The sequence below is a fragment of the Suricata suricatta genome, chromosome 11, assembly GCF_006229205.1.
Source record: "Suricata suricatta isolate VVHF042 chromosome 11, meerkat_22Aug2017_6uvM2_HiC, whole genome shotgun sequence".
Taxonomy (NCBI): Eukaryota; Metazoa; Chordata; class Mammalia; order Carnivora; family Herpestidae; genus Suricata; species Suricata suricatta.
Genome location: NC_043710.1, coordinates 67,200,804 through 67,215,816, shown reverse-complemented (window position 1 = coordinate 67,215,816; position 15,013 = coordinate 67,200,804). Strand labels below are relative to the sequence as shown.

At 34.8% G+C, this 15,013-nt stretch overlaps 1 protein-coding gene across 2 annotated transcripts in view; it reads right to left on the bottom strand.

Annotated features, from left to right (window-relative positions):
• TMEM135 (transmembrane protein 135) overlaps nt 1-15,013 on the bottom strand; it is a 231,882-nt gene that overhangs the window by 70,785 nt on the left and 146,084 nt on the right. For both annotated transcript variants that reach the window (XM_029957131.1, XM_029957132.1), the window contains exon 6: nt 10,634-10,680. In XM_029957131.1, the coding sequence (XP_029812991.1) occupies nt 10,634-10,680 (47 nt within the window). The remainder of the gene's footprint in view (nt 1-10,633; nt 10,681-15,013) is intronic.

Here is a 15,013-nt window from a genome sequence, read left to right as displayed (position 1 = left end):
AACTGACTGAGCCACTCAGGTGCTCCCCTTTCTCTCACGTGGCTACATGTGCCTGTGAGAGTGGGTGTGAGTACAGGTGGTGTAATTAAAGAGGCTTTCTGCTTCGACTAATCAGAAAGATCTTTGTTTTCTAATGCAGATATGCCAAGAAAAAGCATTTCATCTGACAGCCTATGATATGATCTCATTTGAGAAATTGGAGGAAGAACATGAAAATATGTATGTGGAAGGAGAAGGGAAACAAGTGAAGGAGGGAGGAAGAAAAGGAGCAAGGAAGAAAGGGAAAGAGGAAGACGGAGAGAAGGCAGGCAGGCTGACAGGAGAGAACAATGTGGCAAATGATCAGTAAGGATATACACAGGGTAGTAGTTATTCTCGAAAAGATTTTGTTTAGTTGTATTTTCCTACAATGAGCCTCTCCCCCATTTTTTTTTACAAAAAAAATCAATATAATTTTAATTTGAGGCTATTTGCTCTCTAAATGTGTTCTACAGAATTCTGGCTATTTTTCTAATTCACAAGCTTTCTGATCTCATTACAGAGTTAGTTTTAGCATTCTCCTATTCTCACCATAATTCCCAAATTTAAAAACCTCTTTAGGTATTATACCATAACCCAAACAAATAAAGCCAAAAAATAATTCTTAAAAGAATCTGCAAGTACTTTATCATCTTTTCACAGATAGTTTCAAGCTTCTGTATTTATCACTTATAAATTACATTCAATTCCAAATAATTTTAATCTCATATTTTCAAAAACATGGTATGTACAGCCCAAGCCCAAATGGGATGGAGTACATTGTAATTATGACTATAGTGTATAGGTGTGTATGTTTGTATAGCTGGAATCCCTGGTTTCAGCTAATAAGATAAATCTTCTAATAATATTTAGCTATAAAGTGGGATTTGAGTTAAAAATGAATAATACATTTCATTCAAAGAAGTTTATAATTTCAGACTTCCTTTAAAAGACCACTATTAATGATGGGCATTAAGGAGGGACCTTGTTGGGATGAGCACTGAATATTAAATGTATGTGATAAATCACTAAATTCTAATCCTGAAGTCATTATTAACTAACTTGGGTTTAAATTTTAAAAATTTAAAAATATATAGAAAACCCCTTAAAAGACGTCCCTTTAAGAGAGAAAGCTCACATAGAGAGAGTAGCTGGCCTCCACCTTGGGGTAGCAAGCAGGTCTGCAGGCCAACTTTTTTTAATAGACACCTGAAATATTAATGCATTAGATCAGAATGAAAAGCCCTTCCCAGTTCTAGTCGGTTCAAGCTATTTATAACAAAATACTAGACACTGGGTGGCTTATAAACAACATTAATCTAGGTCTCACAGCTTTAGAGGCTGGGAAGTCCAAAACCAAGGCGCCAGCCGCTGCAGCATCTGGCAATGCAGACTTCTCACCGTAACCTCACCCGGCAGGAGGGGTGCAGGAGTCTCCTGAGCCTCTTCTATAAGGGCCATCAATCATTCCATTCATGAGGACGCTGCCTCCTGATCTAATCACCCCCAAAGGCCCCACCGTCTACTACCATCACCCTGGCCTATCTATCTGTGAATTGTGGGGGAACACAAACATTCAGACTATAGCACTAGCTTTTTAATTTACCAAGAGGATGATATCCTAGCAAATTCTGCAAAAATATTGCCTTTTAACTACACTACAGATAAACAAAAATAAATGCAAATCCTTTAAATATATATGGCTACTCTGGCCAACATAACTTAGGCCTCCTCTTACCCCACTGCTTCTAGCAACTGTTTCCTTTGTCTTATTCCTCTTCTTCTCCATTTTCCCCACCCCTACAGGCAAGAGGTAAAACAGAGTCAACTGTATGAAAACAGGGTCAAATGCACGGCACCTGGTGGAATATGGAAAAAAGCGTTGCAGACACTTTCGAGAATCATTTGTGGCTTTATTTCACATATAATATGAGGCAATATCATGCCCAGAGAGATTTGGAACTTGAAGGGAAAAGGACACCCTGTTTGGCTCCATTCTTCTTTTTTTAAGATTTTAAGTTCAGTTAGTTAACACAAAGTGTTTCATTAGTGTCAGGTGTACAATATAGTGATTCAACAATTCTATACATCACCCCATGCTCATCACAGCAAGTACACTCCTTAATCCCCATCCTTTATCCATTTTAACCTTGTTAGATTTTTTAATCCAGTTTTTAATGGATGGACCAGCAGCAACTAGTTGAGAGTATGGCTGGCTGCAAAAAGACCCAGTCAAATCTTGCTGCTCTGGATCTGAGGCCAATACACTTCTTTTTTTCTCACTCCACTGTGCCCTCTCCTCCTACCCTCAAGCCCTACAGTGCACATCCACCCTATACTTTTAAGACCGCTTCTTCTCTAGCCCCACTTACTCTCCTGCCCCAACACCCCTCCAGTCAGATGGCATCAGAGTAGGGAACAGATGGGAGAAAAAAAAAGAAAAAGGAAGACAGAGAAAGGAAAGCCCCAGGTTAAACCATAATCCCAATCCCTGACTCCTTACTTTGCAGTATTAGCCTGGTTTTGTTTTATTTTGTTTTTAACCACTCTCTTCCGAAGAGGTCCAGTTCTGTTCTTCTACCCCCTCACGTCCCATCTCCTATGCTCTGAGCTCTTGCTTGGACAGGGGACTCTGTGGAGTAGCTCAAGAACTGGATAATTCCCAATCCTTCTGCTTTAGCTCTACCACATTGTTAAAGAATGCATTTTTCCCAGACATATATTATCATAAATATTATTTATTTCTAGAGTACCAATGGCACTATACTCAAGTACATTTTATAGATTCACTTTTAAGTTAACTTTTAAAGATTGACTTGGAAACATAAGTACATTAAAAAAATTATTTTCTTGTAGGGATTTCTGTTCTAAATTCTCATAGCCATATGGATAACTGTATGGATAAAAATTTTAAAAAAGAAAAATAACTTGCTGAAGCTACAGAATTAGTGAGTGCTAGAGCAAATGCTTAAAGAGAGGCCTCTTCGAATGTGTGGCATTCAAGACTATATAATTTCCATTATACCATGGAACCTCCAAAAACACATCTATGTTTTTCATTAAGTAAATGAAAATTCTGAAAAATTAAAATTTTACTTCTAATCATATTTTAAATTTAGTATCATTTATTAAAACATGTACTGAGTACCCTTTTACCCAAATCACCTCCAGTAATAATCACCACTGCTCACAAACTATTACTGACATTATCAGGAAAAACAAGACAAAACATGTATTTAAATTATTTCAAGAATTAGCCACTATTGTTAGAAATCTATCATATCATTTCTCTTACCTATGAATATTTGATTTGCTCTGACTTCTGTAAAGGTAACAGATTCTTATACCCAGAAAGAATTCCTTGTTTTTCAAAACAAAAATGTTTATTGAAAAATGCTTTTCTCAAATCTTATCTGAATTGCCACTTCCAAAACAAAACAATTTTATGCCTCCTATTTAAGAATTATTTATAAGAATTATTCTTTTGTCAATAAAAGAAATACAACTGTAGAACATGGAACCAATGACGGCTTGCTCATGACACAGCTATTACTACTATCAAATTCTAGCTAGATCATGTCTTACAGATACAATAAAAAATAAATTCAACTATATATTGCCAACTTGATTTAGCTGAACAGTGCTATAAGAGGTTAAAATTGTTTTATGTCAGAAGTATACATCAGGCTATTAGTTAAAAAACCATTAACATACTTATGGTTTATCCTTTTGAATGTTTATTTATTTTTGAAAGAGAAAGGGGGGTAGGGACAGAGAGAGAGGCAAACAGAGAATCAGAAGCACACTCCATGCTGTTAGCACAGAGCTCAATGCAGGGCTCAAACTCACGAACCATGAGATCATGACCTGAGCCAAACTCAGGCACCCCATTTATGGTTTATTCCTTATTTTAACTGCAAACTGCCATATCAATTCACAAAGAGGCTCCAATATCCAGTGGAACCTCAGAGCCACGATGGGCCTAGAACAAGCCTACTGGCAATGAATGACTGTAGTATGTTAATGGTGTAAACTTTTCACTGAGTCAGTAATGTGTGGATGTCATCACTTCTTGAACTTTGACATCAATAAAAACAAAAATATTTACACTTAGAAACACCCTCCATGCCATTTTTATATTTCAAAATAAAACTGATAAGACAACTGGCCACTTCTAATGTGACTGTGTCCCCTTGGGTTTGTAAGGAGTTGCATTTTAGGGTGAGAATATGTCTCCAAATGATATTTCTCTTCGATCAATACTAAAAACAATAAACGATATATTCAATATAACAAAAGTATTCAATATTAAGTATTTGAGCACAGTATATTTCTTTCTTTATCTGGGCACAGTATATCACGTGGCTGACAGGCAAAAAATGAAAAGAGATTTGCCACAACTTCCACCCACAGTTGGAGTACATTCACCACCTGGACAGCCTAATTTTCTCTCCTCCCGCCTCCCGCCCTGAAACAAAGATTAGAGTCATATGGCTTGAAAATAAGCTCTCCATCTCAGAAGTGATTTACAACATTTATGAACCTATGTTTTCTCACCTTTTCCATTTGCTTTGAGGAAAGCAACAGTCCTAATGATTTCTATATTTTATCTTTGCATAGGACAGGATGTGCATTTTTGGTAAGCTCACTAGTTTAGTTACCCATTACGGAAGCACCTCAATTCACTTGCATATATCTTCTGAGGAATACTAGTTTCCCAAGCCCATGTCAATTTTTATTAACAAGCTAATTTACCTTTGAAGAATGACAATAAATTTAGGAAGCCAAAAGCCTAAGATTTTTCCATTTACTACCTCTCCTGTGTATCAGTCCTCTTCCACTTAAACCACATGTTCAAGGCTTCCAAGCAGAATTCCAATTTCCTCCTAACCATTTAACATGATCTCTCCCAGACAAGTAGGTTTCACAATCTAGCTATCTGTGTTTACATTCTGCACTGCATGTTAGACCATTTTTCTTCTCTTTCCCATTCCCCAACTTGTCAATCTCTCTTGCTTGTGCAACTTTCTTTAACCCACTTAAGCTTTCCGATGGTCTGGTCTCTCTTGTCTAAAAAAATAATAAACTAAGAAAGATTCCAAAAGAAAAACCTTAATCCTGTAACAACTTGCCTTTCTCCTCTCAAACTTCTTGAGTTTATTATACTTATTCTACTTCCTTATCTCACATTTTTTTGCCTTTATTTTTAAAAATTCCCAACTTTATTAAAAAATAATTGACAAATGTAATTGTGTATATTTAGAATGAACATCATGTCACACTTCTCAATCTACCCTTCAACTCAACAACAAAGATTTCTCCACCAGGTTACCACTCTCCACTAAGTGGCTAGAGCAAATGAACAGTTTTTAGTCTTTATCTTAAAGAATATATTTACAGTATTAACACGAAAGATAATGCTCTCGTTCTTGAAATCTTCCATTTTAACTAAAATTCAATAGTTTAATCACGATAATCCTGACTCGGAACTCTACTTCTGCTAAAGTAATATTCTCTGCACTAGGTGCTCACATGTATTAGCTCAGCAGTTTTCACACTGCAGTTGTTACCAATCAGTGGTTCAATGCAAATTCTTAAATAAATAAAATAAATTAGAATAAGAAAGATCCAAATGTATTCCATGTAGTAAGGCTAAGTATTATTCTGGAAAATTTAATGTGTATTCACAATATAAAACATAGCTCTTATTTTGGGTCATATTCAAAAAGTCTGAAAGACACTGTGTCTAAATTAATGACCAGAACCCTACCTATGAGTCCATATAATAATTTATACTTTTTAATAAAGAAAAAAACTGAGTATACAGAAGTTATATAATTTGTCTCTAGTCAACCAGTTGGTGTGACATTCTAGAATAGCCTCTGTTTATCTTCTGATCTCCAAACACCCAAGTATTTGGTATCTATATTTTTCTATGCAAATGTCTTAAACACATCTCAGTCTTGGTATTTGAAAAAAAATGTACTCAATTTTCACATATTTTCTCATTTGCTAATTTCTAGTGTTTCACTCTTCATCCAAGCATCAATCCTTACACCTTAGATACAACCTCTCTTCACCACATCATGACCATAATGATAATGACTCATGTCATGACCCACCCTTTCTTTCTAAGACAACTACAACAGTATCCTACCGTTACCTGTCACTATGCCCACTCCAAACCTCCAATTCACGCTCCACTTTGCTGGAGGAAATCTCTTCAAAATATAAATTTAGGGGTGCGTGGATGGCTCAGTGAGTTAAGCATCCAACTTTGGTTGCAGCTCATGCCATGACCTCACAGTTTGTGAGTTAGAGCCCCACATTGGGCTCTGCTGGTGATGTGGAGCCACTTTGGATCTTCTGCCCCTCCCTGCATCCCCCCCTCAAAAACAAATACACATTAAAAGATGTTTTTAATATATACAAATATAATTATTTAGGGCAAACTCTCCTAACTCTATAGTCAAAGTTTCAAGTTCAAATGCTATACATAATTTCCTAGAATAGGTTTTTGCGTACTTTAGGCAGTACTTTAAAAAATAGAACCTAACTTGCATTTAAAGGACTTTTATTAAAATCAATAATGTTTGAAAGACTCAGATCAAAAATTCTTTACTTGCTGTTAAGGTTACTTCAAAGATACTAGGTTACATCACAGAAGAATTGATTCAAGAACAATCACAACTGTCTTTCACTCTAAAATTGCAGACAGCCAATAAATAGTGCCATTTCCCTAAAAACAAAATACAACCATATCTTGAGACTAATGAAAGGATTTATTATTTGTACCTTCACAGAGAGTTGACTAGAATTCATCAAATGACAGGCATCAAAGCTGTTTTTAAATAATGTTTCAAATACAAAAACAATAAACTTTAATTTGTGTTGGTTTCTTTTTTTTTTAAGTTTATTTATTTGCTTTGAGAGAGACAGACAGTGCGAGTAGGGTAGGGTTAGAGAGAGAGGGAGAGAGAGAATCCCAAGCAGGGGCTGGTAGCGCAGAGCCTGATGGAGACTCAAATTCACAAGCCACAGGACCATGACCTGAGCCGAAACCAGGAGTCAGATTTTCGACCAACTAAACTACCCAGGCACCCCTGCGCTGGTTTCTAAATAAAAACGCAATGTATTTCAATGTTTATAGCAGATTAAGATATGTCCACTATGAATCAGTCATACAGAGTCTGTAGATTATCTGTTAGGACAACAATTCTGAGTCCTTTACTCTACCTGTTTAAACAAACTTAGATTTGTTGCTGTCTTTGCAAAGGCAGGTGGAAAGAATTTCTAGTTAGGTACTAGGATGTTGTCAGAGTTGTTGTAATATGCTTTATGATACTGTCTACTTTAAATTATTTAAAGAAAAGTGAAGCTGAATTATTTCATTTTTCTCAACTATGTACTCTTCATACACAGATACTCAGTGCTGAAAATAAAACCAATACAACAAATTGTTTAAAGGTGTGGCATGCTTCATTGTTTTTTTGAGGAGGAATAAGTGTAATAGTTTTGGCATGCTGTTTGCATTGTTGTTGATTCTTTTCTTTGATTTTCAGTTACAACAACAAAAAAGGAGCTAATAATTCAAAAGAAACTCATTTCTTTTCTCCACATGATGACTGGAAAGATCCTAATCAAGTGTGAATCAACAACTATAATAAATCCTTGACTGAAAAAAAAACAAGTTGCTTTACCCACAAATACGCATTGGGAAGTTAAAAAAAAAAGTGCTTTAAAAGTATGCATGAAACAAAATATTCTACCAAGTTTTCAACCAGGACCCTGCTTCATTAGTGATAGGCACTTCTAAGGCAAAGTTATGATGACATGCAAAATAATAAAATGATTGAACCAAGGTAGAATCATTATGAAGAATGCCCAGTGGGTTGTGTAGAGAAACTGCTTTCAAAACATCTTCAAAATATTGTACCCCAGTTCCTAACTGAATTGACAGCGTTTGTTGGAATTAAAAGAAACCTGGATGGTGGATGGTCAGTTGGCTAAGAACTCTCTTCACAAACTACCTTTCCTCAACCCAAGCCTCCAAAGTTTTCTCAGGATTCCATTTGAATGTAAGCCTTATTTCTAGTATACAGATTGAAAATCAAGATTGCCATGTATGAGGAAAAGCACGTGGAAAAAAAAAAAAACTACCTCTTAAATAAAACCAAAAGAGGTATTTAAAAGTAAGATACTTTCATTACACATTTTAATAGCCATAATTTCAATACCATGAACACTGGGTTGTTTCTTAAGTAAATTCATACTATAACCATCACATCCTACATGTCAGTTTTAGAAAATACTATGGAACTACTTCTTCAAGTTCCTTCTCTAAATAAATAAAATTGGCACATCTTTCTCTCTATTGAGAGAAAATCTATTTCTATTTCCCTTTTTCACATTTATAAGCAAGGATAAAAAGACAAGTTGATTAATTTCTAACACAAAATGTTTCCCTCTCTTTTCCAAAGGAAGTACTATAAATGGGGGCCAAGGGACAATATCATTTGATACTTATTTATCTAATTTTATACAAGCAAAATTAAAAGTTGTTAATAAAAGGAAACAATGTGACCTCAAATATCCATATCATAAACCTGAATTTTAAGAACAGATATTCTAATGCAATTAGACCCACTAACTCCTATGGACAATATTGTTTGTTCATTCCAAACACACGCCTGAGTTCAGCCAAACATGTAGCAGTGTTTTGTTTGATTGTAGTACTTTATAAATGGTCTCATTTTACCATCTGCCAAACCTCTTTTGTTGAGTTATTCAAACTAACTTCTGCCAAGAACACTAGGAATTTGGTGATAGTGCTTCTTTTAGGAGAAAACAACCCCTTTCCTCAGAAAACGGAAAATGTTTATCTTGGCGCTAAAACCTTGTATTGAGCCTTCTGGAAAGTATTTTAAATTGTTGTTTTTAACCTAGACTTTGTGACTGAAACAGGAAAAGGTTTCATAGCTCTACACCAAAATACATATTTATAGGGTTGATTCTTTCTACACCAAAAATACTACATTGATGGCAGCAGTTTTCAAAGCATGATTTCCTAGGACCATGATAAAACTTGGGTATTATCACTATCTTCAATACACAACTCAAAATGGATGACTAAGAAATGCTAAAGATGATCAAATATGCTATCTTTAAGTGTCATACTGGGAAGAATTACTGAACTTAACTATCTCTTCTTCTAGGAATTTTCACAAAAGGAAAATTTACTTGATATTGTACTTTCCTCCCGTGCATGTCAACAAAAGAGGGTTGTAAGTTTTCGGCTTTTTTACATTTTCCCCACTAGGTATACTCTATCTTCAGACTAGACAGACACAATCAACCAGGTGAACTTTTTGCAATATTGTCCTACTATTATATCTGAATACAACATGAAGTTTTAGGAAATTGCTGCAATGATATAGTCATTGTCCTTAACTTCTCTACCTCACTCCTAGTAGTTCAAACAATTTCACAAAGACCCCTGGAGAGCTACAATGAGTTTTCAGACACTAAAAACCAAGAAAAAATACAATGCAATCATTACCAATCCTTTACAAATCAGGTTCCTCCCTATCCTGCGATTTGATCTGTTTTTCCCCTTGTGAGGGCCTGGCTGTCCCTTTAGAAGAGTAACAGGAGCAGTATCACTTCATATGTGCATGTAAAATATCTGATAAAGTAATAATAAGTTAAAATCATATCACTGTGTTTATCAAATATTTATTAGGGAGTTCTGGCAGGAGATTAATTGTTTTAAAATTTTGGTATGGTTGAATTGTCTTATTTAGGTAGAAAGGAAAAAATTAAGGTATCTACCAAATATATCTTATTAAAATATGTAACTGCCTTTGTCAATGAAATAAAATTTTAATTTTAAAAGTTTGGTCCTTTCCTGCTTTGAATGAATTCTGCCTATATCCAGAAAAAACAAGAAAAAGTCTATTCAAATTAGTGTAGTAAGAGTGAAATAAATAGGAATTACTATCACTGACAACAAAGGTCGACTCTTCCCAGTAAAAAAATCCCATTCCTGTACTGCTATGGTTATACAGTGATGGTATCCTTCTTATTGGCCTTGAAATCTTAAGCTATCCTAACCCTCCTCTACAGACCTCACAGTTTCAGTGTCAATGGTAAATATAACTCTTACATTACGGACAAGTTCAACGCACTAGGTTATCCCCATAGAAGATTTAGATTAACCTCTACCATCACTTTCGCTCATTTAAATCTAAAATTCTGACTGTTTTAAAAGAAGAATGAAGAATATCTAAAATCAGGTCCAGAAAAAACAAGAATTCACTTGTCAGAAGTTGAGACTATTAATTTACATATTCAGCTTTCCAAGATGAACCTGTAAGTAGAATGTGAAAAAAACCCACAAAATACAAATCTTCCTTCCCTTTCTCTATTTACTAAGAAGCAATGATTCATCTCTAACTACTCTAGAAGGATGAAAACAAAAACAAAAACAAATACAACTCATGCCACTTGTGAGAAACAATTATTTAGGAAACAACCTTAGGTAGATGGCTGATTCGAAAAACTACAAAGGAACACTATTCTTTCTATTAAGATAAATAGGTATAACAGGACATACCTGAAAAAGAACATGTACATGGCAGCTGTGATGCAGAACAAAAGGACCTACAACAAGGAGAAAATACATTACTTGCAAAAGAACACTGACATCATCTGTGTGTTTTTTCAAATTTTAATTCCAGTATAGTTAGCATAAAGTGTTAATATTAATTTCAGGTATACAATATAGCAATCCAACACTTCCATACAACCCGGTGCTCATCACAAGTGTCCTCCTTATTCCACATCTCCTATGCAACCATCCCCCCACTCACTTCCCCTCTGGTAACCATCAGTTTGTTCTCTCTAGTTAAGAATCTGTTTCTTGATTTGTCTCCCTCTCTCTTTTTTTCCTTTACCCATTTGTTTTCTTTTGTTTTGTTTCTTAAATTCCACATGTGAGTAAAATTATATGGTATTTGTCTTTCTCTTACTGACTTATTTCACTTAGCATAATATTCTAGCTCCATCCATGTCATTGCATCATTTGTGTGTTATGAAGGGAAAATATCCACTATTAAATCTTGTGCCTGAAACAACTTAAAGATGTGCAAAACTAGTCATGTACGTATCACATTTCCTTTTAAATAAGCCATATTAAGGTAATAATGAGTCTGCTCATACACACACACACAAAATTATATAATCATGCATATTATACAATATGTGTATACATATTACAACATGTATATGTGTATATGGACTGGGTAGAAGGGCAACATGGTTCAAGAGGAATGGTGAATTTTTAACATTATCTCTAAGAATGCCTGAAGAAGCATAAGTAACTTAAGAACAAAGACATTTGTTCATTTATATAATGAAGTCAGCAAATAAAGCATAAAGCTTATTAACTATTATACCAAGATGATGAGATATTTTTCAAATGTAAAATACAATTCAGTTGTCAACCAATTCTTATCAGTAAGAAAAACTCCTAAAAATATAATCATCCTTTGTGGAATACAGACTAGCTATAAACCAAAATTCCTCCAAAAGCAGGCATCCAAATATAAATTTAAAAAGCTCTTCTCCAACACATCACACCAAACACACTATAATAAGGTGGATATGGAAAGAATCCAGAATCCAAGTCCTGACCAAAAGCTTAGTTATGCCAACAAAGTGGATCTCCATAAGGTGTTTTAAATCACTGAAAAACAAGTTGTAAAATGTGTTATGTTAACAACAGTATAAATTGAAACATGATTGTCAATGGCCTTACATCAGAGACAAATGACAAATGAGCAATCTTTAACTGTAAAAGGCTTACCAGTAAGTACAACAAAAATAAATATAGGGCAAAATAATGTTTTGGTACTTCCGTAGAGTAGTTTTGCTATTACAGTAAAGTTTGACAGGTTTGCTACCTTGGCTTAAGGTAAGAATTTTAAGCATAACCTGAATGGCTTAGAAATCTATAAACCCAAGACCCAAAAGAAAATAGGTATCAATTACTACAAAACAAATATTTCTACTATGATATAGGAAACACATAAAATCTCCTTCTCTATATAAAGTATATAAAATCTCATTCTAATAAACACACACAAAATCTTCTGTCCTCTCTCCTTCCTTTCCTCTGCCTTTAAAAAAATACCCTATCAATGATGTGTAAGGTTCATTATCACTGTTTTTGTAAACATAAAGTATATGGAATAACTTTCAATTATTGATTAACAAATTAAAAATTAAAGTCCAAGGGAGTCTGTGTACTGGCTATAATTTGCCAATGACTCAGATCATGAAACTCAACTTTTAGGTCCCTATCATTCTATACCCTTTGGGCAAAGCCTTACTTCCCAGATGTTCAAGGTTTCATTCTTTCCGTGAATTAGTCATTCCCCTCCCCCTCTTGCAGACCTACTTACAAACCTCTCTAAAAGTGTTCCATCAATCTTTTCCATGCCCTCTACCTTTCTCTAAGGAAAATTTCCTTAGTCTCTTTCTCTCAAAATGTTGCTATGCTCTATCCTAATATTCTACACCTATCAATGCTCAAGGAAAACTAACATCTATCTTTGCGGAATAACACATAAAAATGGGGGAAAGTACAATGTTTAAGATCTCAAACTCTGGAATATAGAAGAGCTGGGCTTGAATCTAGTTGTATGTGATTTTCAATGCCTTATATAATTTTCCTAGGACTTATATCTCTTGTCTGTAAAGTGAGAATTGGAGTTCACTTTTTTATACAGTAGAGATTCAGGACATGAAAATCTGTACAAGCTGGGGAGGGATCTAAATGTAAAGGGTATCAATAGATACTAATGTACAGTAGATGAAATCATTTAATAGACAGTTACTGAATGCCTACTATGTTTCAGGCACTGTTCTAGAACCTACAATAGTATCCAAAACGGGCAAAGTCCTTGCTTAGTCCTTGCTAAAAGAAAGTTATCTTTTAGTCAGGTGAAAGAAGATATTAAAAGAAAACACTATGTTAGATAGTAATAGCAGTTTGGGGGAAAAAAAACAAAGCAGGATAAGGCAATAAAGTGCAGGAGAATAGGGCTGTGGTTTTATATGAAATGGTCAAGGAAGCTGAGACTCAGAGGGGATGAGGAATAATGAGGGGACTGTACCAAAAGAACCATTGGAAAGATCCTGATATTTATTATGAAAGGTGTTCAGTATTGTGTTAATTAAAGGTGCTGAAGAAAAGATTTAATTTTTAACAACACAGTGTTTTCAAAAATTTTTAAAGTAATTGTGCTAATTTATTAAATACAGTCTTCAAAAGATGCTTTTCCAAATAAATTTAAATCTGCAGTTAAGTAAGGAAGAATATTTTCTGTTTTTCAAATTTCAGAATTTGAAGGTGAAAGGAACTCAGATAAACCCCTATGTTTTTTCATATCAAGAAACTAATACCCTGAGAAGAAAAGTGATACATCCATGCTTACCCCAATAGCTGTATCTCGCACTTCCTTCGTTAAACAAATATTGGTCAAATGAGTTACTCTATGGATGCTCTATACAGAGAATATTTAAATACAATTCAGACCCTCAAGGAGCTTACAGATAGATACTGACTGCTCCACAGTCCAAACTGGCAGCTATTGATCACTTTTGGCTAGTTAGATTTTTAATAGCTTTATTGAAGTAAAATTAACATATGTAAAGTACATGATTTGGTATGTCTTGATACAGGTATATATACCTATAAAATCATCCTCATTATCAAGATAACAAACACATCTATCACATCCAAAAAGTTCTTAACCGCATTCCCTCATTATCATCTTCATATCTACAGAATCTATAGTCACCTCTCCCATTCTCAATATTAGTAGTTTTTATCTTATTTTCTTGATCAGTCTAGGTACAGATATACTAACTACATTGGTTTTATCAAAGAAGAAACTTTTGGTTTAATTAATTTTCTCTGTTGTTTTTCTGTTTCTATTTCAGTGATTTCAGTTTGATCTTTATTAGTACCTTTTTCTGTTTGCCTTAGATTTCATTTGCTTTTGTTTTCTTATATTCTTAAAGATAGAAATTTAGGCCATTGATCTAAATTTTTTCTTTTTTAATATCAGTATATAATGCCAAAATTATGTACTGTATATGTACCTTGTAATTTTGAGAGGCTGGTTATTCATTTCTGTTTATTCAGAATACTTCTTTTAATGTACTTATCTATTTATTTATTTGCAGGGGGGTGGGGAGGGAGGAAAAGAGAGAATCCCAAAGAGGCTCCATATTGTCAGTACAGATACAGTAATCCTGATTGGCTATCAGACATTCTGAATTTTACCTTGGTGAGTGCTGATATTTTTGTATTCCCATAAATCTTCTTGAGCGTTGTTCTGGGACACAGTTATTTGGAAACAGTTTGATCATTTAAGGATTTGATCTTAAGATATTTTAGGAGGGAGTGGAGTAGTGTTCAATTTAGAGCTGGTTACTCTCCATTACTGAGATAAGTCGCTTCTGTGTACTTTACCCAATGCCACAAGAATCTTGAGATGTTCCAGTCTGGCTAGTAGAAACAGACACCATTCCTGCTGCTATCCGAATGCCAAGCAATCGAGTAAGGACCTTGAATCCTTTCGGGTTGTTCTTTCCTTGGCCTAGGGCATTTCCCTCAGGTACAGGCCCTAGCCAGTAAGCAGCTGAGCACTTTTCTCTCTGGTCTTCTGTTCTGTGAATTCTATCCAACATTGTTCCCTTTCACTCTCTACTCTGTTTCTTCAACTCATAAAGTCCTGGATTTTGTCTGAATGCCTCTTCTTTAATCCAAGCCTGGAAACTTGCAAGCTGTAAGCTAGAGTTCTCATTGGTTTCCCAGCTCTGAGGGCCCTCTGCCCTTCACTGTCTGATGTCCAGGATCCTGAGATCACTCCTCCATGTGTTTGTTCATGTGCTGCAATTTGGTTGTTGCAGCTTTAAGAGAAAG